The sequence below is a fragment of the Protomyctophum parallelum genome, assembly GCF_964188405.1.
Source record: "Protomyctophum parallelum genome assembly, chromosome: 15".
Classification (NCBI taxonomy): Eukaryota; Metazoa; Chordata; class Actinopteri; order Myctophiformes; family Myctophidae; genus Protomyctophum; species Protomyctophum parallelum.
The window spans coordinates 17,748,260-17,771,558 of record NC_139710.1 but is presented as its reverse complement, the minus strand read 5'-3'; the positions used below and the strand labels follow the sequence as shown (position 1 = coordinate 17,771,558).

Below are 23,299 nucleotides of genomic sequence, written 5' to 3'. Positions count from 1 at the left end.
TCATCACACAACCGTGTCTCATTCTTTAGTTAAAGATTTTTCTTCCCCGCCCCCCAGTCAGCAACTAATCAAATACAAGTCCATGGTAATGTACGCACATCCAACACAAACTTGACAGGTGTAGATGAATAGGCTACTAAAGTTTAAGTCAAAACATTTATTATGTGCACACTTCTCTAAATACACCCACAGCACTATTTTATTTAAGGTACGTATGGTTCGTCCCGCATCAGTTCTGTATAATGAGTATTACCTTCCTTAATAACCGGAACATCCAGAAAACTGATGCTGGTGACTGGATTCTAAGGAAAACCCTCAAATAGTTAGCAGATACTGGTGGAACTCATCCAGTGTTCATCCAAGTTAAATATGGAGATACGAGCAACGATTATGAATAAATACCAATTGCTTCAGGTGGGTTACAGCTTTTATTTTGGGACTGGTCCATTTCCTGATCCATACTGTACACTTGCATGTCATTTACAGTATGTACATGAAGGCCTGGCGGTTGAAACATTGTACCTCCAATAGAAGTGCACCGTGGGAGTCTGGGAGCATTTAGATTGATGTGCAGATAATACTTCGGGGTTTCCTGCAGACCTTTTTTACCCCGGTGCTGCATCTTTGGCACCGTGCCAAGACAAGCCAAAGAAAAAGTGAAAATCTTTATTATACTACTTTCAATTGTTTGAAATAAGCTCGCAAGCTGTGCTGAAATAGGCATGACATGACAGCACACCTCTAGACGTTAATAGAATAAACTTCTCTTCTCTCTTTTTTTTAGGGAAATAATGAATACAAATTAATCAAATTAATGTATTTTAAAAAATCTGCGAGATTCTCCTGCCGGCCAGCAAAGCTTTTTCCTGCAGGAAACGCTTGTCGATTAGACCCACTGTACAATTTGTTGCAGTCTTGTAGAAAACTTTTATTTAAATAAAATAAATAGCTGATCTACAAGCTGTTTTCTCTCGACCGGCGAGCAGCAGTTCTACTCTGTGGTTGTGTAACATGGCTTTCATTCTCCTGGGAGAAAACGTTCAAAGATGCTTTTGAGATAAAATCCCAGTTCCACACACACCTTCTAGGACAGAGGGGAGGAAAAGGAGTGGGAGGATGTGATGCTTAAGATATTTTCCCTGGCTTGTTCATAGTTTTTTTTTTTGCTTACATGAGGTCATAGCGACCACTAGACTTCACAATTGATGTGTGTACATTCCACTAAAACTGTCCACAACACATCAAATACTGTAGATGTGCCACAACATCCAATGAGAATGAACTGACACCATGCTAATTTGTCATCATCACCATCCATGATTCTTTTATTTATTTAAGCCTTCATTTGTACCAGAAACACACCTTACAGGAAATAAAAAAAGAACAAAATCTCTAAAGCTGATTTGACAGACAAAATCACGTATTAACTATTACAGTTTTTTCAGAGATGAAGCAATACTCTGCAATTATCTCCAAGAGGACACGCATAATATAATCAATGTATACAACTGTGTGAACAATAAGTGGTCAGTGATGTCCACCTTCAGAGGCTCTCTGCAGCTTTTCTACAGCTTTGGCAGCCGTCCTCTTCCGTCTCACCTCCTCGGCAATCTGCATGAACTCCTTCTCCCTCTGCATCAGGTGTCTCCTCTCCACCTCCCAGTCCTGCAGCCTGCTCTGGTACTGGTCCAGATCCGGCTGCTCAGCTGTAGCCAGGGCCTGGCGGGCCGTTGCAGACACAAGAGCATGCAGGGAAGCCGGATCCACCTTACCCTGCGACAACAGCTGGCCACAGAGTTCCTAGAGAGAGGGTGGAGGCATAGCTCACTTAGCATAGATGCACAGCTCCACGACATCACTCTGAGCCATTGTTTCATATGGAAATCAACAAACACATTTAGCAGTGGGGACAATAAGGGATCACTCTTATGCGGCTGCTTATTGTAATGATCTAACATCCAAATCAAATAACATGAGTAGTATAAATACAATAAACACCTACTGTACCTTGAATCTGCTGACATAGAGAGGAAGCTTCATCCGCTCCTCTTCATCCTCCACATCTAGCTTGGCCTCCTCCTGTCGCTCCTCCTCACCTCCTGACTCTTCTCCAGAAGAGGAGTCTCCAGAAGAGGAGCCAGAATCTGAGACAGAGGACAGCTCCTGCAGCCAACTATTCAGGGTGCCCAGCTGTAAGAAAAACAAAATGGGAATGAAAGACAGTCAAGGGAAGCACAAAGCATTGACTTGGGTGTGTGCTCAGCTCACCTGAATTCAATCGATTTCACAATTTAAAAAAGTAAACCGTTATTTTGGGGGGAAATATTTTACTTCCTTCATTAACCACTTAAGCCCTATTGCATACTTCCCCAGGACTTTGTGTGTTATCCTTTTGAACCCAAATGCTTTACTGTACCTTTGTGCCGTTTACATTGTTTGACGAATAAATTAATCAATCTCTAGGAGCCATTATGATGATGGCATATTAGGGGCTTTAGATTGACAGCACCTGGCTGGTTGTGTATTTACCATTTAAAAGGGTCACAGCAGGTGCAGTTATGAGGGAGGATACAGGTAGTGGGGAGCCAAAATGTTCTTACCAGACAGAACAGAGAATAAATACTGGAATTATGACTGGTATGTTCAATACAACTGCAACCTCAATAAATACAACTAAAATGACAATATCGACTGGACAGCCATAAGTTAGTTTCTATGTCTAATGTCTATTCTGCGTAGGATAACTGTCCCTTACCCTACCTGTAAAGCAAGACAAACAGGACATTGGAAGGTGAAAATAGCTCATATTGTGAGCTTGCAGATTTGCCATTTATTTTTGAAACACGTTGAACCCCAACCCCAAGTGCACATGCCCGATTCGTTCACACAGGCATGCACCAAAGGTTTCCAACTACGACTTAGTGAACGGGCAACGCAGACAAAACAGGGAAAGCTGGGACGCCAATATAACAGAACAGGACACAGAACCAGGACAGCTTCAGACACAACCATGTCCCTGGGGTACTCATTATCACCACCAGCATGCTCATTTGGGCTTTAATATTTCCTCTCCGTCCTGCACAGGTTTATCAGTTCTACATTATTGCCACGCTGCTATGTGACAGCTAGGGTTTAGCTTCCATTGTGGTGATTCTCACAGACGTTTGACTCTCCTCCAGGCTTCTCCAAATCTCATTAGATGCTAACTGAACTATTGAATTGGACAGGACAGACGGGATTAGAGGTGCTACGTGCATGTGTGTGCAAATAACGCAGCTGTCGTGACAGCGCATGTGGTCCGTCTCAGCAGATGAGCACTCCGTCTGCGTCACATGCCCGACCTGGAGAGTAACAATGGACTGTTTATGCTATAAATCTTTGCTGTCGGGAAGAAACCAGAATGTTCATTTTTGAGAAAATGAAGAAAAACGTATATTTTGAAAACAAAGCAATACTGCCTCATCAAAGTTGGTGTTGTGACTTCATATATTGTCAATTACTTGCATGAGGGGGAGAGGTGGTGGAGTTAGCTGCTTTAGCATACAGTTTGAGGGTCCGATGGAGTTAAGGTTTTGTCCGAAAGCATTTAGTACTTCTCATTGGTTCAAAGTTTTCTAAACACACAGACAAAAGGTCTTCAATAGCACTGATTTATAAAAGAAATAAAAAAGAAATAAAAAACCTCGAAAATGAAGTTAGGTGGTTTCCTCCCGACAGCAACGATATGTACATGCAATGTTTAAGGGCTACAACTACAATTAGATTATTTTCTTAACGATTATTCTATTGATTACTTTTTTGATTAATAACGATGTGATTTGTTTTGTGGAATAAACTCAAAGTTTAATTGTAATTAATCTTATATTAAATAGATTAGTAGGATTAACCTCTTGAGTCCTATTCTATCATTGTACGACAGTTGTAAAAAACGGACGATCACCCCATAACGTTGTAAATCTTATTTCCACAGCCTCATCTCCATGTCTAAGATATATCTTCACTAAAAGGCAGTCAGAGCGAGTTTACGTTTAGGACAATACTGACAATAACTGTAGGGATGCCTTAATGGTAACTAGGGGTGCAACGGTTCAGTTAGACCACGGTTCGGTTCGAACCTCGGTATGGGGGCCACGGTTTCGGTTCGGTTTCGGTACAGTAAAATTAAAAAATCACACATTTGTGAAGTGAGTGGTGCAACTCTGTGTGGGGGTTCCCGGGGGGGGGGGGGGGGGGGCAGGAACGCGCCCAGGGTGCCGGGCCGGTTCCGAAATGCCGCCCCGTGTCCGAAACGGCTGAGAAATGACAGAGTTCTGTGTGCCGGTCCCTCTACTGTACCCTCTACTGTACTGTACTGTAGCCTCCTGGCACACACAAAATCATCATATATACAGTTAATATGTGCGTGTGTTTGTGTGTGTGTTAGGTTGCAGGTACAGGTGGAAAAACATCCATGCTGCTTTCATGCTCATACCCACACACATAAGTCCAGGGACTGGCTTGCACCAAAAAAGTTTATTTATAGCATTTTCTTTTATTCTTTTTTTAGCATATATTATTTTATTAGGCATTTCTGCCTTTTCATTATTTTAAAGGGGGGAAAAAACCTTATATTGCTATTTTAATGTGCCTCATCAATATTATGTTCAAGGGAAAAATAATGCACCTATGCGCTCACACGTGGTGCAGACTCGCAGCACATGCTGAGTGAGAGGAGAGGAATTCACAGCAGAGTGCCGTGTCGCACAGAAACATTTACAAAAGTTTACAATAAAGATCTCTGCATGCGATATTATGCTTATATTATTAGAAGAAGGGTTTCTATCTACAGTCATGGATTGGACAGGAGTATTTTGTTGGGACATTTCAGACGGAATATTCTTCTCCTGCTCCGAAAAAACAACGAGTTGTTTTTGCTCTCTCTCTCCCTTTTAGCACTCAAACAGCGAGTGCAGATGCAGAAGCAGATCTGAACAAACTTAAAAAGATGCGTGCTTAGAAGCCTGTTCATTCGAGGTTACTCCGCTGTGTGTGTGTGTCTCTGTGTATGACGATCAATAATTATTCCACAGAGAGGTCTTTTCAAGAAGTTGTTTAAAGACGAGGGCTGGATTCTCCTCATCATGCCGTCTCTCTCTGTGTGTGTGTGTGTGTGTGTCTGTGGGGGGGATAGGGGGTGGGCCGACAGTGCTACACTTCTGTGACCGAAAGAGTGCTAGACTTCTTAGGACGGTGTGTGACCGATAGAGTGCTAGACTTCTTAGTAGGACGGTGTGTGACCGATAGAGTGCTAGACTTCTAAGTAGGCCGGTGTGTGACCGAGAAATACATTCTTCGCAGCTGTAAGAAATTAATTAATGCAAACCGAAATAGCGCGGTTCATTAGAGCGTATTGAACCGTGCATGCCGTACCGAACGGTTTCGGTTTTAAACCGAAAACCGTTGCACCCCTAATGGTAACATAATCTGTAATTTAGCACATCTGAAAGCCACACACCCCTAAAAGGACATTGTTACTTTGTCCTCACTCTAAATAAACACATGGTTTAGGCACCACCCACGCCACGGCAAGATATGTTCCTCTTCTTCCTGAGGTGATCATGACCCATACATGGTGGAGGAAATATTGTCTTTGGCCGTGAAGGCTGAAATCAGAGTTGCATTTCAAGGCCTTACTGTGTCCTGGGACAGCCTGATATCTCCTGGAGTGGCGGCCACTCTCTCCATGACAGCCAGGGCTCTTCCCAGATAACCATTGGTCCAGATGAGAGGCATGCCTTTGAAAACGGTGTTAATTCCCTTTGTCATCTCCAACTTGCCTGGACAGGAACAAAGGTAAAAAGAGAACAATAGCAGCATTTTAGACTAGGCCTTAACTATCGATTATTTCTTAAGTGATTATCCTACCAACTCCTTTATTTAACTAGACCGGTGCCCGGCTGCAGAGCACCGAGTCAGTAACGATGTCAGTTGGAGATCCTGCGCAGGGGCCCTGTCCAAAGCCCGGGCAGATGCCTTTTGTGGCAGTTCTGGACAACCGTGGGTCCGACCGACTCGACACCGGGCACTGCACCCACTGTGGTGGTGTGGAACTCGTGTGTCGAATTTGAAGTCGTGGGGCTCGAGTTATGTGGAAAACACAGTTATGTGGAACACACACACCAAGAAGGAGACATTATTATTAATAGATGTATCTATCTATAAATGCACCAAGTCTCTGTCTGTGTGTAATCCACGTAACTAGCCTATTGATCACACCTAGATCTCCATATATGGAGCTGGCCTGTTATGACATCACAATGGTGTCCTGACATCTGCATAGACTCCATATATGGGCATGAAAGGGACACAGACATAATAACTGGGTGGGGCATTCATTTCCAACTTGCATCGTTCCAAGTAGGCCTTGATCCACGGGCACCGCTCTAGTTATTATAATAGATAAAGGCTCGCTCCATTCTAAGCCCCATTTATACTTTGCAGTACATCGTTTCAGGCAAAGATTGCAGAAATAGCTTATCTACTAGTTCACAACGTGTTGCATCGAGGAGCGTTGTGAGCTTGTAGATATAATTTTTTTTTAAATGTATAATTTTTATTAAAATCTATACATTTTTTACGGCAAAGATACGTAAGGTCTGTTTGGCTGGGCTTACAGCAGCCAAAAAGATCATAGCCCGCTGCCCAACGCTGGAATCCCCCTCATGACGTTTCCATAACACACTGGCTGCGAAGCTTTCTGGACATATCTGGAACTGTCATCGGCAAGGATTAATCAGGCCCAAGAGGGCACAATTTCAATGTGGACACTGGACAGACCTGACCAGACCAGACCAACTGACCCGGTGATGTAATGGATGTGTTGTGGGTTGATTATTTTGTGAATAGGATGGGGGGAGGGAGGGGGTTGTGTGTGTGTGTGTGTGTGTCTGTGTTTTAAGTTACATTTCTATGTTGTAAAATGATTACACTCCGTTTTGCTTGATCAGAAAATGAATAAAAACTGAATGAAAAAAAAAAAAAAAAACATTATCAATTAAAGTTATTAATCTTTGCATGACTATTTTAAACAAATCAGCCCAAACCCCATGAGCTTAGTAGAGTAGAGCATGAGAGAAGGACATGGAGCAGAATGTACAGTACTACACACCCAGGAGGGAATTGCCAAGAAGTTGAGCACTCAAGCCCACAGTGTTGTTTTGCTTGAGTCCAGCGATCAGCAGCGCAGCGCCCAGCATCCGCTCTTCTGCCACCTGGACATTAGAGGACACACCTTGATTAGCCTGAGCTAACGTGTTAGGTTTCTGGTCTAGAGGGGCGGGTCGCGGCTGAGATTTGCGCACGCCCTGATTGGATCTCATCGATCTGTCCGTCACCCCCGGCCCCTCCTCTCCCCCCTAGTGCAGCGCTACGTCACATCATTTGGAGCGACGCCCACCCGGAAGGGTTGACTCCCACTTTTAGACCAGAGCGGCCAATGCGTTCCTCCAGGCTTTCCATTTTTGCACCAACAAAAATGAAAGCCTGGTACCGAGGCTACACCTTGATTAACACAATGACATTCATGCCTTTTCATCTAACAGATGTACATATGTCAAACAATTATAGAGCTATACAAGTGACGCCTCCTATGGAGCGTGGTTAAACCAAATTAATATTTAATGCACAAAATGTTTAATTATAAGAAAGAATATATATATACACACACACACACACACACACACACACACACACGTGCCTTTCATTGCAACTCAATGAAATGCTTTTTCATAATAACTTTTTTGTTATATAATAGTAATAATAATTATATAATGTCTTATTTTAAACTGTAAATGCTGCAAAATTCTATCATTTTATTCAGAGTCAGAATGGCTATACTCAAACAAACAATGTAGAAATGTCCTTACAGTGAGTGGTGGCTTGGTTGCTAGGTAACTGGACAAAGCATACATGGATAGGATCTGTGTGGATGGAAGGTCAAAGGCCTCCTGAAGCATCACCTCTTCAACTACCGAGCACGCACCTTAGAATAATAAAAGGAATAAACAAAAACATAATAAACCAGTGATTCTCAACCTTTGATATGCATTAAACCTGAGGGACCACTTGTAACTTCAAACTCCATTTTAACCATTGTCAAAAAATTGTCTGAGTTGTTCACAAAAGCCAGTAGATAAAATGACCAAAAGGTGTTTTGAAAGTGAAATATCACTTTAACAAGTTGAACAAAAACAGTTCAATGTCCTTACAGTAACAGTCCGTTTTTTTTAATGTCACCAGTTGGAAAATAATCCTTCTGTTAATCTTCTATTATAATCATAGGAAAACATTACGGCAACAAATAGTAAATACAATGTACCGTATTACCTTTGAAGTCTTCCTCCTTAATGTATGAATCTATCAGTAGGTTAAAAGTGAAGTCATCTGGGAACATTCCATATTGAACCTACACACACACACACACACACACACACACACACACACACACACACACACACACACACACACACACACACACACACACACACACACACACACACACACACACACACACACACACACACACACACACACACACACACACACACACACACAAAATTAATTATACAGAAATAATATTTCATAGTGTGGTCCAGCACATCTTGTGAATTATTAAGTGTTGGTTTATTGTGTGGAGTGAGTGTACCTTGTTTTTGAGTGTGTATAGTGCTTTGTCCCTTGCTCCATATTTGAGACACTGTCTGATCCATCCATGCATAGTCCAGTTTCTCAGGTACCAACAGTTAGGGCTATGACGGAACCTACAGGGGGAAGAATTTTACTTATTAAGACCTGAGGCCGATTTAAATTTAAAAAACTGTTTTCAGAATACCGTATGTTGCTATATCAGTGGTGCCCAAACCTTTTCATGTCAAGGAGCCCCCAGAATGATATGCATTTGGCCACCGATCCCAATCTCAATATATTTTGTACCAGGGACCCCCAGAAGCAAAGATTTGATCTCAATGGGATTTTTACAAACTTCATGTCACATATAACAAAAACAGCGACTGGTTGCAACTGAAGCTGGCATGTGAAAGAAATAGAAAGTTTGATACTCCTCATCATGTGTTTCCACTCACTTATAAAGGTAATACTCTGCTTGCTCAACTTCTTCTCTTGACGTTATATTGTCAATAAACTGAAAAGGAAACAAAAGAAAAACATAATTAATATAATATATATTAGTACTTTTGTTGGTTGGATGATTATGAAAGAATTAGGTTTATAATTGTACACCTATGCAATGCGTTATTGTGTCCTGTAAGTCAATGTTTGGCTGGGCACCTTTGGTGCATGACACAGAAATAAAGAATCTATCCATTATTATTAATTATGCGTTTCCCCTGGTGCCTCCAACTACCATCTAATTCCTGAACTAAAATATATTTCAGCACACACATCTTACCCGTGATATAGTCACCGAGCTAACGGGCAACTTCCTCTCATACGTCCTGTCCATGGATGCAGCTAAAAGAGCTGTCAAGACAAAGAAATATACTGTATATAATACATATAACACCATGACATTTTACAGGCTGTTGTTGAATACTCATGGAGAAAAGACATTGTGATACTGCCACCCTGTGTTCATCAAGCGCACACACATGAACACTTTGTAATGACATTAATTCAAGTGTGCACACTCTTGTCAGTTGTCAAGGTGACTGCAGCAGACGAGCGCCGATATGGATATTTATCTCTGTCAGCCCTTAATATGTAACCACACAGTATATTCCATTACATCACTGAGGATATGTCTCAGGTGCATCCATGCGATGTATCTTTGTTTTAGTTATTCTATTTATAGTGACTCATAGGAATAGACTACGTGACAACCAGGAATAGTCTGGTGACCACCGGAGAGACGGGTGGCAGCCGGAATGTAGACGGCACCTGGGAGCAGTATGGGTTGGCGCCCCCCAGCCTGTGTCTTCCTTGAGGAAGAAGCCCAACACACCCATGGTGAGGCCTTTAAGAGGGCCATTCAAGCCGCAAGCAGAGCCTGCGCCACCACCATGGGCTAGGTGGAGCCTGCGGAACCATTGCGGCTCGAGAATCCACTATTCCTGAATGAAGTGCCTGGTGCTGGGAGTCTGGTGCAACGCACAGGGGCTGGACCTGGTGAGAGCAGGAGTGGACCTAGTGAGACGTAGGAGGGGCCCGGACAGGAGTCAACCCATGCACAGAGCCTAGTCCTTCCATGCGCCGGAATAGAGTAGTTCAGCAGGAACGGATTGTGTGGCCCTGGATTTTCCCTAATGGGACTGATCGAGGGTAGCTACTGGGACGTAAGTCGGGACTTGATCACCCCTGCTGGGTCACTTGAGTGAGGGGTATGATGAGATGGGAGACCCGAAACCCAGATGAACTTGGGATATAGCCCCTCTCGGGACCCCCCCGGTTGAGCTTCTTTCATCGTTCACCCGTAGGGTCCCTCTGCAGTTCGTAAGCACCCAATAGAACACAGCTGTACATATGATCCGTGCAAGCCGTGCTGCTGCCTTTTGGTGGTGGTGAGATGTTTCAAAAGAAGCATATATCGACTATAGGAGACAACGGAAACGTGAGAGAATTTTAATTTGGCACAGAAGCCGTTAAGTATTTTGTTTGACCGTTTTGGCTGCTCTGAAATTCTCTCTTCCTTCCTTCCTTGACTTCCTTATTGACTTCCCATTGTACCGCCTCCCGCACCGAGAGAGGCTAGCTGAGACAGAGCAGATCAGAGGCAGGAACGTAGGGACGCGCAGCTAGCCACTCTCGGTGCGGGACGCGGTACAATGGGAAGTCAAGGAAGGAAGGAAGAGAGAATTTCAGAGCAGCCAAAACGGTTAGCCCCTCTCGGAACCCCCTGGGTCAGCCCAATCGATTCGTGCCGAACCGGGCTACCCGTGGGGTCCCTGTGCGTTACTGTGTTTTCGTATTGAAATGATAGAACGCGGACATAAATATCGTCGGATACTTCGTGTCTGCGCCGTTTGATGGCTTCTTTTCGTTTGAGTTATTCTGAATGTGTGAACTATAAGTACCTATAAATACCGCTGCGAATTATCCTGTGCCGCGGAAGCCGTTAAGTATTTTTAATCTTTGTTTGACCGATTTGGTCGCTTTGATTACTCTCTTCCTTCCTTGTTTATTTACCGTTTATTGTACCGCCTCCCGCTGTGCGGTTGGCTTGTGCGTGGCTACGTTCCTGCCTCTGATCTGCTCTGTCATAGCTATAGCCACTAGCTAGCCAGATAGGCGGTACAATTAGGTGTCAATAAACAAGGTAGGAAGAGAAGAATCAAAGCGACCAAATCGGTCAAACAAAGATTAAAAATACTGAACGGCTTCCGCGGCACAGGAGAATTCGCAGCGGTATTTATAGGTACTTATAGTTCACACATTCAGAAGCCCTCAAACGAACAAAAGCCCTCAAACAGCGCAGACAGGACGTATCCACGGTATTTATGTTTATTTATGTCCGCGTACCAGGTGGCAGGGTAGAGGTGGAATAGGACCCCATGGCTACTGGGTCTCCAAAATGTCAGAAACTTCAGTACCATTGGGTTCTGACTTGTAGGGCTACCAAAACAGTCAAAAAAATAAAAATACTTAACGGCTTCTGCGCCAAATAAATTCTCTCACGTTTCCGTTGTCTCCTATAGTTGATATATGCTTCTTTTGAAACATCTCACCACCACCAAAAGGCCGCAGCACGGCCTGCACGGATCGTATGTACAGCTGTGTTCTATTGGGTGCTTACGAACTGCAGAGGGACCCTACGGGTGAACGATGAAAGGAGCTCAACCAGGGGGGTGTCCCCGAGAGGGGCTACCTGGGATACATCACTGAGGAGAGGATACGTCCCAGGTGCATCCATGCGATGTAGTTTTGTTTTAGCACAGTGCTAATTCATCCATTTGTACACTCCCAGAGTTAAAATATGATCTACAGTACATAGGTAGATGGAGGGTAGTGGGTACACAAAAACAAAATAGAGCACACACAAAAGAGTGACTACTGTAACCAGTCTGTAACCCAAATCCTGAGACTCCCATGGATGGAGGTTCCATCAATATACATACAGTTGTAATTGATGTCGGTAATAATGTGCAGTATATTGGAGATCAATATGAATCACTTACCCAAGTTCTGGGGGTCTTTCTCTCTCGACTCCCATAGTGTGGTGTCTGTGTATGCTGCGGAGAGCAAACACCTCCTTGCTGTAATCAAGACATCAAAATTGCATAATTTAAACACTATATGTAAGAGAAATAGTAATACTACGTTTAACAGATTAGTAATGAGTTAAACTGCCTTTAAGTCCCAGTCAAAAATAATTCTAATTATGAGGACCTTGAAACAGAGATGATCACAACAGTATAGCTGGCATGCTAAGGTTAGCTTAAGCACTTCATTGTAAACAGCTTGGGGCAATCAAGGGCAAGCAAGGGCAAGCTATTTGAAACTTTGCCCAAATGTGAAGTGCTGCCACAGAGGTCCTCAGTTAATTGTAAGAAGACTTACCAGTAAAAGTGGGAGTTATACTTTTAACTTTGACAGCTGCAGTGAAACAGCGTTGCAACACGGAGGCTGCCATCTTGTTCTTATTCTTTCTTGTTTCTTTGGTGTCGTGTATGCCTGGCGTATTTGTTGCATTACCGCCACCTACTGAGGCTTAGAGGATCTATTTTGGGACAGTTTTTGGACAAGATGAAGACTTGTTGTTTGTTTATTTCTTGGTAGTTATAAATCCAATTGTGCCCAAGTTGATACGTCTAACGATATGACTCGATTCATCGGTTATATTATATAATAGATCAATAGAGGACTACTTTTTAGGCTGAGAATTAAATGTACACAATAATGGGTGGACTGGACATATCGGTTCTGTAACAGTTGAGGGCGCCATTTGGACGAAGAGAAGACAGTCCTGTTGAAGCATGGAGCCTGGAGGTAAATAAACATTAATACAGAACATCTTGTTACTGTTCCTCGACGACAACTTTCTGTTCAAGGGCCCGAATGTAGTGTGTGTGTGTGTGTGTGTGTGTGTGTGTGTGTGTGTGTGTGTGTGTGTGTGTGTGTGTGTGTGTGTGTGTGTGTGTGTGTGTGTAGGAGGGGGTGGGGGGGGGGGGATAACTGTTATTAGCAGTTGTGGACAGTAATGAAGTTGAGTACTGCAATTTACTTGAGTATTTTTTTGGATACTTGACTATCCCTGCTACATTTCAAATGAAATATTGTACGTTAGACTCCACTACATTCCTATAGGTCCCTAGCTATTTCAAATTGTAGCAGATCTACAAGCTCACACTTTATTTATTTCTTACTACTAGAGTGGTGCCCGTTGGGCACTTGCCTACTTGGAACGATGCAAATTGGAAATGCATGCCCCACCCAGATATTATGTCTGTGTCCCTTTTATGTTCATATATGGAGTTCTTTGTCAGGCAGCCAGCTCCATATATGGACACTGGGCAGGGGCCCTGTCCAGAGCCTGGGAAGAGGCCTTTTTGGGGCGGTTCTGGACAACCGTGGGTCCGACCGACTCGACACTGGGCACTGCACTGGTGGGGTGGTGGACCGCGTGTTTGAAGTCGGTGGGGCGAACGGTGCTCGAGTTACGTGGATTACAACAGTACACACACACAGGCAGACAGACAGACAGAGACTTGGTGCATTTGTCCAGAGTAGGCCTGATGGGTATTTTTCCCACCATATGCTTTAAAGACTATAAAGACAAGGACTGTATAAAATAGTTACTATAAATAGCTTCGACAGCAGAGCTATGATACTAGAGTGCTGAGAGAGCTCCTGGAACACCGGAACTCTAGAAATACTTTTAGAAGTAATCAAATTACAATATATACTTAGCTTAGCTTTAACCAGGATACTTTAAGTAAATAGCCAATATGAACAATGTTACTCTAGGATAATTACCTTATAAATACCAAAATGTTACCTGAGTCCACCACAGAAGGGAAGTCCAATTCAAAGTGAGGTTTTAGCCATATTTTATATTGATTCATGAGAGAAAGAAAAGGATTCACATACAGCATACACGGACGTGGCAAACCGAGAAGCCTCTTAATCAATGCATGGGATATGTAGTTTTGAATGACTTGTAGTTCATAACTCAAGTATAGTCCGGGAAAGCCCAGAGGCTGGGCAGGTGGCTATGGCAACGAGCTGATAACGGAGCGCCCGGCCGTCAAGGTCAGTTACGGGGCAGGCTCGCAGAGCGAGACAGACAGTGCAATAATAATTCCTACTAACTAGACGCCATAAGATTAAAAGGCCCAAAGGACTTCATGACCCACAAAACTACAGAAAATACCTAACAAGGCCTATTTGTGCTATTGAAATGCTCTGTATCTTTTAAAGTATGTCAGCCGTTGTCATTTTTGTTTAGTTTTTTTAAGGGACAGCCTAATTTGGCTGTAATTAGCCTATACTGTACAGTAAGTAGCGTTCTTGTCAAAAGGCCAAATAAGGTTACAGGTTGAGTCTGGGTGGTTAAACAATAGCAGGAAGAATTGTTTGCACCGTTTCGTTCACTCACTGACTACCAAAACAGGAAGTGAATATTACCTGAGAGCCACGTGCCCACGTCAACTGGAACTAGTGGACAAATAAACTATTATATACATTAGATAGATAGATAGATAGATAGATAGATAGATAGATAGATAGATAGATAGATAGATAGATAGATAGATAGATAGATAGATAGATAGATAGATAGATAGATAGATAGATAGATAGATAGATAGATAGATCAAATAAATCAATATAAAAATAAAATATCATTGTTTCTGAATCCTCTTTCAACAAGGGACAGTCCTTTATCTCTCCATTGCTTCCTCAACCTGTGTTACTCTAGTTTCCAGTTATAATAAAGAGTTTAGAGAAGTTTAGCGTCAGACATAATGTATTAAATATCAACATTTTGGTCGATTACTATTTGCATATCACTTTTAAATAATTTGTTACATTATTGTATGGCTTCCTTACAGACAATGCAGCAGCATAGATAGCATAACATTCAAAACAACAAAACCACAGCAAACAAGAATAAAGGGTGCAGGAAAGAGCAACCAAAGTGTAAAATCTTCTTCTATCTGAGTTTGAAATCCCCTGCATACTGTAACTGTTCACAATTGATTTATAGCCCTCAATTTCAAAGAGACCTGCTATATTCCCAATCATTTTCCATATTGACCAATGACCATATAATTTACCATTCATGCCATTCATGTCTATCAAATTGATCCCATCTTACAACACAAATAGGCCTACCACTAACTTCTTATCGGAAAGCAGAACATCAAACCTTTTAACGACATGAGACATTTTCCCACCAGAGCAAACTTTACTGTCCCCTGTGTCACATGCGCCTGTACATACAATTGTGTGTGTGTGTGTGTGTGTGTGTGTGTGTGTGTGTGTGTGTGTGTGTGTGTGTGTGTGTGTGTGTGTGTGTGTGTGTGTGTGTGTGTGCGTGCGTGCGTGCGTGCGTGCGTGCGTGCGTGCGTGCGTGCGTGCGTGCGTGCGTGCGTGCGTGCGTGCGTGTGTGTGTGTGTGCGGTGCGTGTGTGTGTGCGTGCGTGCGTGCGTGTGTGTGCATGTGCGTGCGTAGGTCTGTCTGTGGGGGTCCGAGTGTGTGCATGCAATCCGTTCATCCTGTCATGGGTCTAAAAGTTTCAGTTCACCATGAGAGATTCCATTCCAGCCTGAAAGAAAAGGCACAGATATGAGATCAGTTGTTGTTTTAAGGATACCAGACGATAGAGCTGAGCTGATTCTAGGTCTGAGGCTTCAGTTTCCACTGTCTTTGCATGATGAGCCAGTGGTTGGGATTGAAATGTGAAGGTGAGGAGAAGGAAAGGAGAGGAGGATGTGAGAACTTCCTCAAAACATTTGCAGTTTCATCCTCAGGGTAAGGTGGTGGTCCCCCTTGGTGAAAATAGAGAAGCTTGTGTTCTGCAATTTACCTGAAAAGAAATTGCTTAACGTTTACGTGAAATGCTCTGAGTCTCATTGCTAGGTCAAATTAATTGTCATACAAATAATTGTGATTTGTATTTGTGTTTTTGGCACATTGGAACATATTTAGAAATTGCCTTTATGTTTGGCTTTTAGGCTTTGTGAACAAAAATGAGCAAGTTATGACAAATAACTTCTCTATTTGTGGAAAATGTATGAACATTTGTACAATGTACATACATAATAGTATGTACAATCATTGATTATGTTTTTAAATTCCTTAACCAAATGAGGAGAAAATAGCTGTGTGGACCATTTTAAATCACATATTTATTTTTCATAGATATAGTAGCTATCGTTATGGTATGGACGGGCTAATTCGAAAACATCTAGAGTAATTTGAACATAATAACACACGTACACAGTACACACACAGTACACACACACACACACACACACACACACACACACACACACACACACACACACACACTGGTGGTTAAAGACCCCTGTCACTAAAAATAACAGGTATAAATTCTCCTTTATACCTGCCTCCATCCGGGCCATGAATGGGGGAAGTAGGAGGTAGCTGCCGTACAAGTTTCTGGGGTGGGTGGTGAGGATAGATATAGTTAGTTACACTTTATATTTAAAGGTAATGATCTGTATCTTGTGATATTGTATACGTATGTCTGTTGTTGTTCTTGTTGTTGTATGTTTACTGTATTGTGTCTAGTAGAGCTTTTTTTATCTGCTGTAAAATGAATTGCCCAGCTTGGGACATATACATACACTTGACCTTGACACATCACTGTAAAATCCTGGAACATGTGATGCGTTTAAAACCAAAACACCAGTGTGTAATAATGAAATGCCAAATGTTTATTTAGCCTATGTTTTATTAAAATACACTAGAACACGAGTACACCTCAAACATCATGACTGACTTGATTGTATACCTAAACACATAAATGAATGTGTTTAGTATTTAAAAAGTCAAGTGATACCGGCGATTAAACATGTTCTTTTGTTTATAATCTAAACACTGTGACACACTTAGGCCCTCATTTATCAACCGTGCGTACGCCAAAATATGGGTGCACGCCGAAATTACCGACATTTTCGGCATTTACCATTTCCGGCAAAGCTTGAAATTGAACTTGAGTAGGACAAAAAGTCACGTCTGGTCGGCAGCTGGCGTATAGCTTTGTCCATGGATGTTTTTCTGTCGTAGAACAGCGGAGCAGCATTGTTTGACCAGCTGAGAGGCTGTCACAGGCATCTAAACATATAGGCCTATGTATTCACTCCTAAAATGTTTATATAAAAGGTATGTATAATGTATATGGGCTACATAAATAAAAATGTTAAGGAATACATGTGTCATATGAAATTAGTAGGAGATAAAATCGCGCAATTAAAAACAATGTTGCAAGAGATGCGTAAGCCATTTAAACAGTGTTTTGCATGAGCGCATACATGCGAGGATTTGGGCTGTCTGTGCTGAAATATTTCCATGAAGGGACGTTGGAGAGTATAGTGCAGCAGTGCTGCAGCTCAGCTGCGGAGAGTCCCAACGTGGTATAGCCTACTGTAGCCTAATCTACAGCAGGCCCATGTCTTTCTGGAGTTACGTACGGTATGTGGTTATGTACAATATAATAAACCCGACGTGTCGCTCGAATGCCAAATGTACCGTGCCAGGCTGCCAGCGCAAGTGGGAACTGCATCGGAGATATAGGTATATGGCCTGCCAGCCCACCACCAGCCACACATGAGGCTATATACGGTTTTGGCTGCACATTCATATAATGACAGTTGACAGCCCGGCCACTGCAGTGACTAACGACTGCGAGGCAATCTAAATAGACTGTCGAACGTGCATGGTCAGTTGGTCACGGACGGACCACTGTGATAGAGAGAGACAGACAGACAGACAGACAGACAGACAGACAGACAGACAGACAGACAGGACAGGAGGAGCACCTACAAAACAGCAGCGTGTGTGTGCCTATTTGTTATTTAATTATGGTTCACAGGTTCAGGTTTTCGTTCACTAATATATCTTGTTGTATATTAAATTAAAAATACTTTAATAATTTAATATACAACTAACAATACACAGTGAAAGTTGCTTGCAAATAGCGATATGTGCGTGCGTGCGTGCGGGGGGTGAGGCAGGCAGCAAGGGAAGCGAAGCGAGAGGAGAAACAGACAGCTTTATTGAATGTGTCATGTAGGTGCGTGCGTGCATGACAGCAAGGCAAGCGAGGTGAGAGGGAAACAGACAGGGTAGGCCTACAACTTTATTTAATTCATGCAGGTGTTCGTTCTTTATTTATTTAACAACACACCAGTTAGTTGGGCTTGCAAGTGTGCGTGCTGTGCGTCTGTGCGTGTGTATGAGAGAGGGGGGTGAGGCGGGCAGCAAGGCACGGGAGAAACTTATTTTTTCATGTAACCATGGTTTCAGGAAACGTATTGCCGTTGTTCATGTCGCAAAAACGAGGGCGAGGCTTGATTTAATAGGGCGTGCCAGATAGATTTCAGCCGTCACATTTATTAACGTCAGAACGAAATTAAGGAAGGATCAGCTGTTTGCGATCACTTTATAAATGCCGTGGCGACATGGGTGTACTACGAAACCTGCACTCGAATCTGTGGCAGATTTTACACTCGATTGATAAATGAGGGCCTTAATGTTATAAATAGGTGTTCAGACCATTTGATTTGCACACACACACACACACACACACACACACACGCACGCACGCACACACACACACACACACACACACACACACACACACACACACACACACACACACACACACACACACACATGCGCGCACTGCTTTGGTGATCAATGTGCTTTCTACACAGACACAGTCACATAGACACATGAAGCCTTTTGTCTGGGACACCCACTGTGTTCTTCTCGTCTGTTTGATCACAACCTGAAAGAGAGAAGAGGGAGAGAGAGGTGTTTTCTCTTCCCCTTCCTCTCTTTGGTAAAAACAGTAAATAAGAAAGGCCAGCCTTTGAACTTCACAGCGACAGTCTCTGGCTCTATAATAATGCTGCAGGTGGATAATATAGTACAGTATAATTTGGCTACAGGATTCCATTAAAGTTCTGTATGAATCATCATTAGAAGGATGTTTATGAGACATTTTGATATTTATGAGTATATATAAGTATTCATTTTATACTTCCCCCTTCATACTTCCCACTCCCAAACAGGGCGAAGACGATTACGTAAACAATGTAGTCAGTCGCAGATTTCTACAGTAATTACCTGCATGTAACCAATGCATATTGCATATGACTAGTGATGTTGGAAAGCAATTGGTAACAGATTAATACTGTAATTGCTGTAATTGTACAGTATTTGTAAGCGATGCAATATGATTACTTTTTGACCACTTGCTATTTGTTCGGCCATTGTAACATGCCCAGAATAGAGACTATAGTTTTTAATGATTTAATTTAACAGTGTATTGAAGTAAGCCTCATAGCATAATTCCTATGTCTCATTTTTAAGGCTTTCAGGAAAGAACATTTTGACTTAAGCAAAAAAGAAAAAAAACTAAAACACTCATTTTGCCGAGGTCATCTGACTTTATTTACCTTATGCTCGTTCATCGTGCCTTATTGCCTAATGCCTATGATATGTTGTCAATCACATTTTGTGAATATAACCTTCTCAATTCTGCTCCACACATATTGAAATAGACGTGTCATTATGCAAGCATACACACAGTATATCTTCTTATTTTGTAATACAGTAGAAAGAATCAGACAGAGGTTCATTCTTTCAAAATCACAGTTTATTCCATAAATAGGCTCACAGTTAGATTTGATCTATTTATTTATGTCATTGTCAATAACTCAAGCATTTGCTGGTCTATCAAAAAATATTATTGCTGCTCCCAAAAAAAAAAGTAGGCTAAAATGTCCCACAAAGGAATAGCAAAATGGACATATCAGTGATCAGTATAACTATTAGTAATCAGATCTTTAAGTTTGAGATCCTGTATTACAAAAAATGGAGATTGTAAAAATTAAATTATGAACTCATGCGATCAGTTAATATTGAAAAATATATATTTATTCAAAAAATCGAAATAATTATTTATATTCTTAATATTTCTACATTTACAGCTATAACCCAATAAGCCTCAACATACTGTACATAAACATTATGTCAGTGTTTGCCATTTGTAATGTAATTGTTCATATGTACAGTACAATAAACTTCACAGCATCTTATCCTCAAATTTCATGTTAATTTGCGTTACTTTGACCCTTCCATGTTGCCATTGTATACACCTCTTAATATAAACGTACACCATTTTCTGTTCATGTCGTCACATCCTTCAGAAACAACATTAACCTTAACCCATTTTGGGCGGGAACCCCTTTTGGTGTTAGCATTATGCTATGCTTTAGCTATTGAAAAATAGCAGATCTACAAGCTTGTAGGTCTGCTATTTTTGAAAAATCGAAGAACGACTGGCATAGAAACATAGCTTTTTCAGAAAACTGCCAGGATGTAGAAGACATTTTTAGAATCTGATCTCAGGTCAGAACCAGGAAAATCTTACACACTTTCCTCCCTCACGTCTCTGACGGTCTGCATGCCTACGGTGTGATCATCACAACTTCAGCATTCTCCAATCCCTGCATCTTCTTCCTCTTTCTTATCCTCATCCCATGGCACTAACTCGCTCTGTTTCCCTCCTGCTTCAGGGTGCTTCATACTGCTGACACCGTAGCTCTCCCTCTCCTGTTGACCTGCGTCCAGCTGCTGCTGCTGGTAAGTCTCTTCTCCCAGTTCTGAATCTGAATGATAGCCGTACAACTGTCTGCTGCCTAACTCACGCTGGTACATCTGGTCGCCTAGCTCTGAGTCGGACGGCTCAGGTGTCTCCCCCGACTGGGGCTGACGCAGCTGGCCGGCTGCAGTATCTATGTAGTGCTCGCCTTGTTCTTCTGACTCAGTCTCAGACTGATGGGCATTGTGGCGCTCCTGGTCACCTGCCTCATGATGCCGGTATGCCTGATTTTGTGCATCTCCTGCCTTAAGTTCAGGCGGGTAGCCTGCGCCTCCTTGCTCTAGTTCTGCGATGTATTGGCCGCGGCCCGCTGCTTCGTGCTGGTCCACTTCCGGGCTGTACTGGCTCCGCCTGTAAAAACTCTCCTCGTCCTCCTCGTCGTGACACGAGCTTCCAGGCACGCTCTCGCCGTCCGACTGGGAGAGCCGGAGGCCGGGCAGGCCCGGAGGCTTCTGGGAAAGGTCGAAGGGCTCCTCTTGGCTGAAGCGGGTCAAGAGGCCCAGTGGGCCGGCCAGGCAGAATCGTCCTCTTCGCCTGAAAACTGGCATGAGATAAAAACAGACAGAAAGTCACATTGATTTTGGCAGGTAATAGTATAGTGGAAACAACATATCAGACAGTGCTCCATTTGATCAAATGAGAATCCTTACATCTTGCGTCCAGCCCTCTGTCCATTATGCCATGCTTAACCTTCATGTGCCTGGTGAGGTTTCCTTTCAGGGTGAACTTGCTTGGACAGTAGAGGCATTTGAAGGGCTTGCTGTCCGAGTGGAGGTGCATGTGGCCCATCAGGTTATGCATCCTGTTGAACTCCTTGCCACAAAGCTGAAAGACACAGGAGACAACAATCCAACTGCTGAGAGAGGAGTGCAGGACATTTCCCCCCCACACCCCACACACACACTGCATCAAACAGTTTAATCAACATGCTATAAGAATTATATTTCATATGAATCCAATGTGAGCTGCACATGCACAGAAAATATTAAGCAAATGAGACACCATCAGCGTGTGTACAAACATCCACATCTGTGCACATCATCTGCTGATTGTCAATTGAATCATAGCATTTTGTACAACAATAAGGGTGGCTGTCCAAGTTCTGAATGATTGGATTTGCATTCTTTGAAACACAGTAACATTCCATTCTGTAGTAAACACTATTTAAAGCCACCAAAACAATAGGCCAACAATGTTCATTTTTATTAAACTTCCCCTTCTGTCCGACAACTACAGAAGACTAATTTTCTCAGCAAAGTCGTACAACAATACGTAATCATGAATGAATGTCCAGGCACTCATTCAGATACACAAACACGCCCTCTCTTTTCTCCCTGTCTTCCTCTAGCTCTCTCTTTTGCTTCCCCCCATCTCTCTCTCTCTCTCTCTCTCTCTCTCTCACACACACACACACACACACACACACACACACACACACACGTGCGCATGCACAGGAGAGAGGAAGCCACAGCGAGACAGGGGCTGGAGGAGAACAGGGAAGGGCAACTCCTGCGCTGTCCTTCCTCTGCATTCTTTTTTATTAGGGTGGTCCTTTCCTTCAGGAGGAGAGAGGGACTGTAAACTGTCCAAGAGGACCGTGAGAAAACAGGAAGCTCCCTCCAGCAGCAGAGAAAGCGAGATGAAATCTATTTGCGGGCCTTGTTCTCCGGGGAGGCTGGGAGCCATTGTTAGAGAGGCAGTTTGTGCAGCGATATCCTTCCTATGGACAAGGAGGCTTCCACTGCCAAAAGCCTCTCTCTCTGCTATCTGGTCATCACTGCAGTCGTCCTAGCGTGCTCCAAGGTCACGCAGACACATCCAAAACAGTGCAGAGAGACCCTTTCATAGTATAACTACTTTTGGATATTAACCACTATTTCATGCTTTGTCATGTGTTGGTGTAGCGCTGCTACACCAGCTCACAATCCGTCACATTCTTTTAGCCACATGTCACCAAACAGACATTTGTGTGTGGTTCATATCGTTAAAATACAGTAGGGGGAACAACAGTTAATTCAAATAATTAATTTAATTGATTATAAAAATAAAAATAAATCATTTTCAAATATATAAAAAAATGTATGCGAGCTTGTAAATCTGCTATTTTCCTGAAACCGTTGTACAACAAAGACTTAAATAGGACTTAAGTAGTTAATCTACTAATTGATTTAGTTGATTGTAAAACAATAAATCTATAAAAAATATTTAGTGTAAATTTGTTGATTCGTGGAAAAATCAACTAATCGAAAAGGCAATAATTGCCAAGATGATAATGGATAGCTGGAGTCCTATTAGCACTGTGGGTTTTCGCAGGCCAGGCATTGGGTTAATTTGGCATGCAACAACACGAATGCAGCCCCGTGACCCACCTTGCACTTATAGGGTTTGATGTCTGAATGGACGATCATGTGGGCCTTGAGGGTTTGTTTTTGGACAAAGCTCTTGAAGCAC

General features: G+C 42.6%; 2 protein-coding genes across 2 annotated transcripts in view; both read right to left on the bottom strand.

Moving 5' to 3' along the window:
• Positions 1-1,297: 1,297 nt before the first annotated feature.
• Positions 1,298-12,633, bottom strand: mrps27 (mitochondrial ribosomal protein S27). The gene is made up of 11 exons (XM_083784074.1): positions 12,550-12,633; positions 12,168-12,245; positions 9,446-9,516; positions 9,120-9,178; positions 8,684-8,798; positions 8,365-8,443; positions 7,905-8,020; positions 7,148-7,250; positions 5,674-5,816; positions 2,008-2,190; positions 1,298-1,800 (listed from the first exon to the last, which is right to left on the bottom strand). The coding sequence occupies exons 1-11, from the start codon at positions 12,620-12,622 to the stop codon at positions 1,528-1,530; spliced, it is 1,293 nt and encodes a 430-aa protein (XP_083640200.1). The 5' UTR covers positions 12,623-12,633; the 3' UTR covers positions 1,298-1,527.
• Positions 12,634-20,676: 8,043 nt separating this feature from the next.
• znf366 (zinc finger protein 366) overlaps positions 20,677-23,299 on the bottom strand; it is a gene marked incomplete at its 3' end in the record, with an annotated part of 10,150 nt that continues 7,527 nt past the window's right edge. Inside the window, exons 5-7 of the mRNA XM_083783347.1 lie at positions 23,218-23,299; positions 21,499-21,673; positions 20,677-21,389 (exon numbers count right to left, since the gene is read on the bottom strand). The exon at positions 23,218-23,299 is cut by the window's right edge and continues 110 nt beyond it. Of these exons, the coding sequence (XP_083639473.1) occupies positions 20,677-21,389; positions 21,499-21,673; positions 23,218-23,299 (970 nt within the window). The remainder of the gene's footprint in view (positions 21,390-21,498; positions 21,674-23,217) is intronic.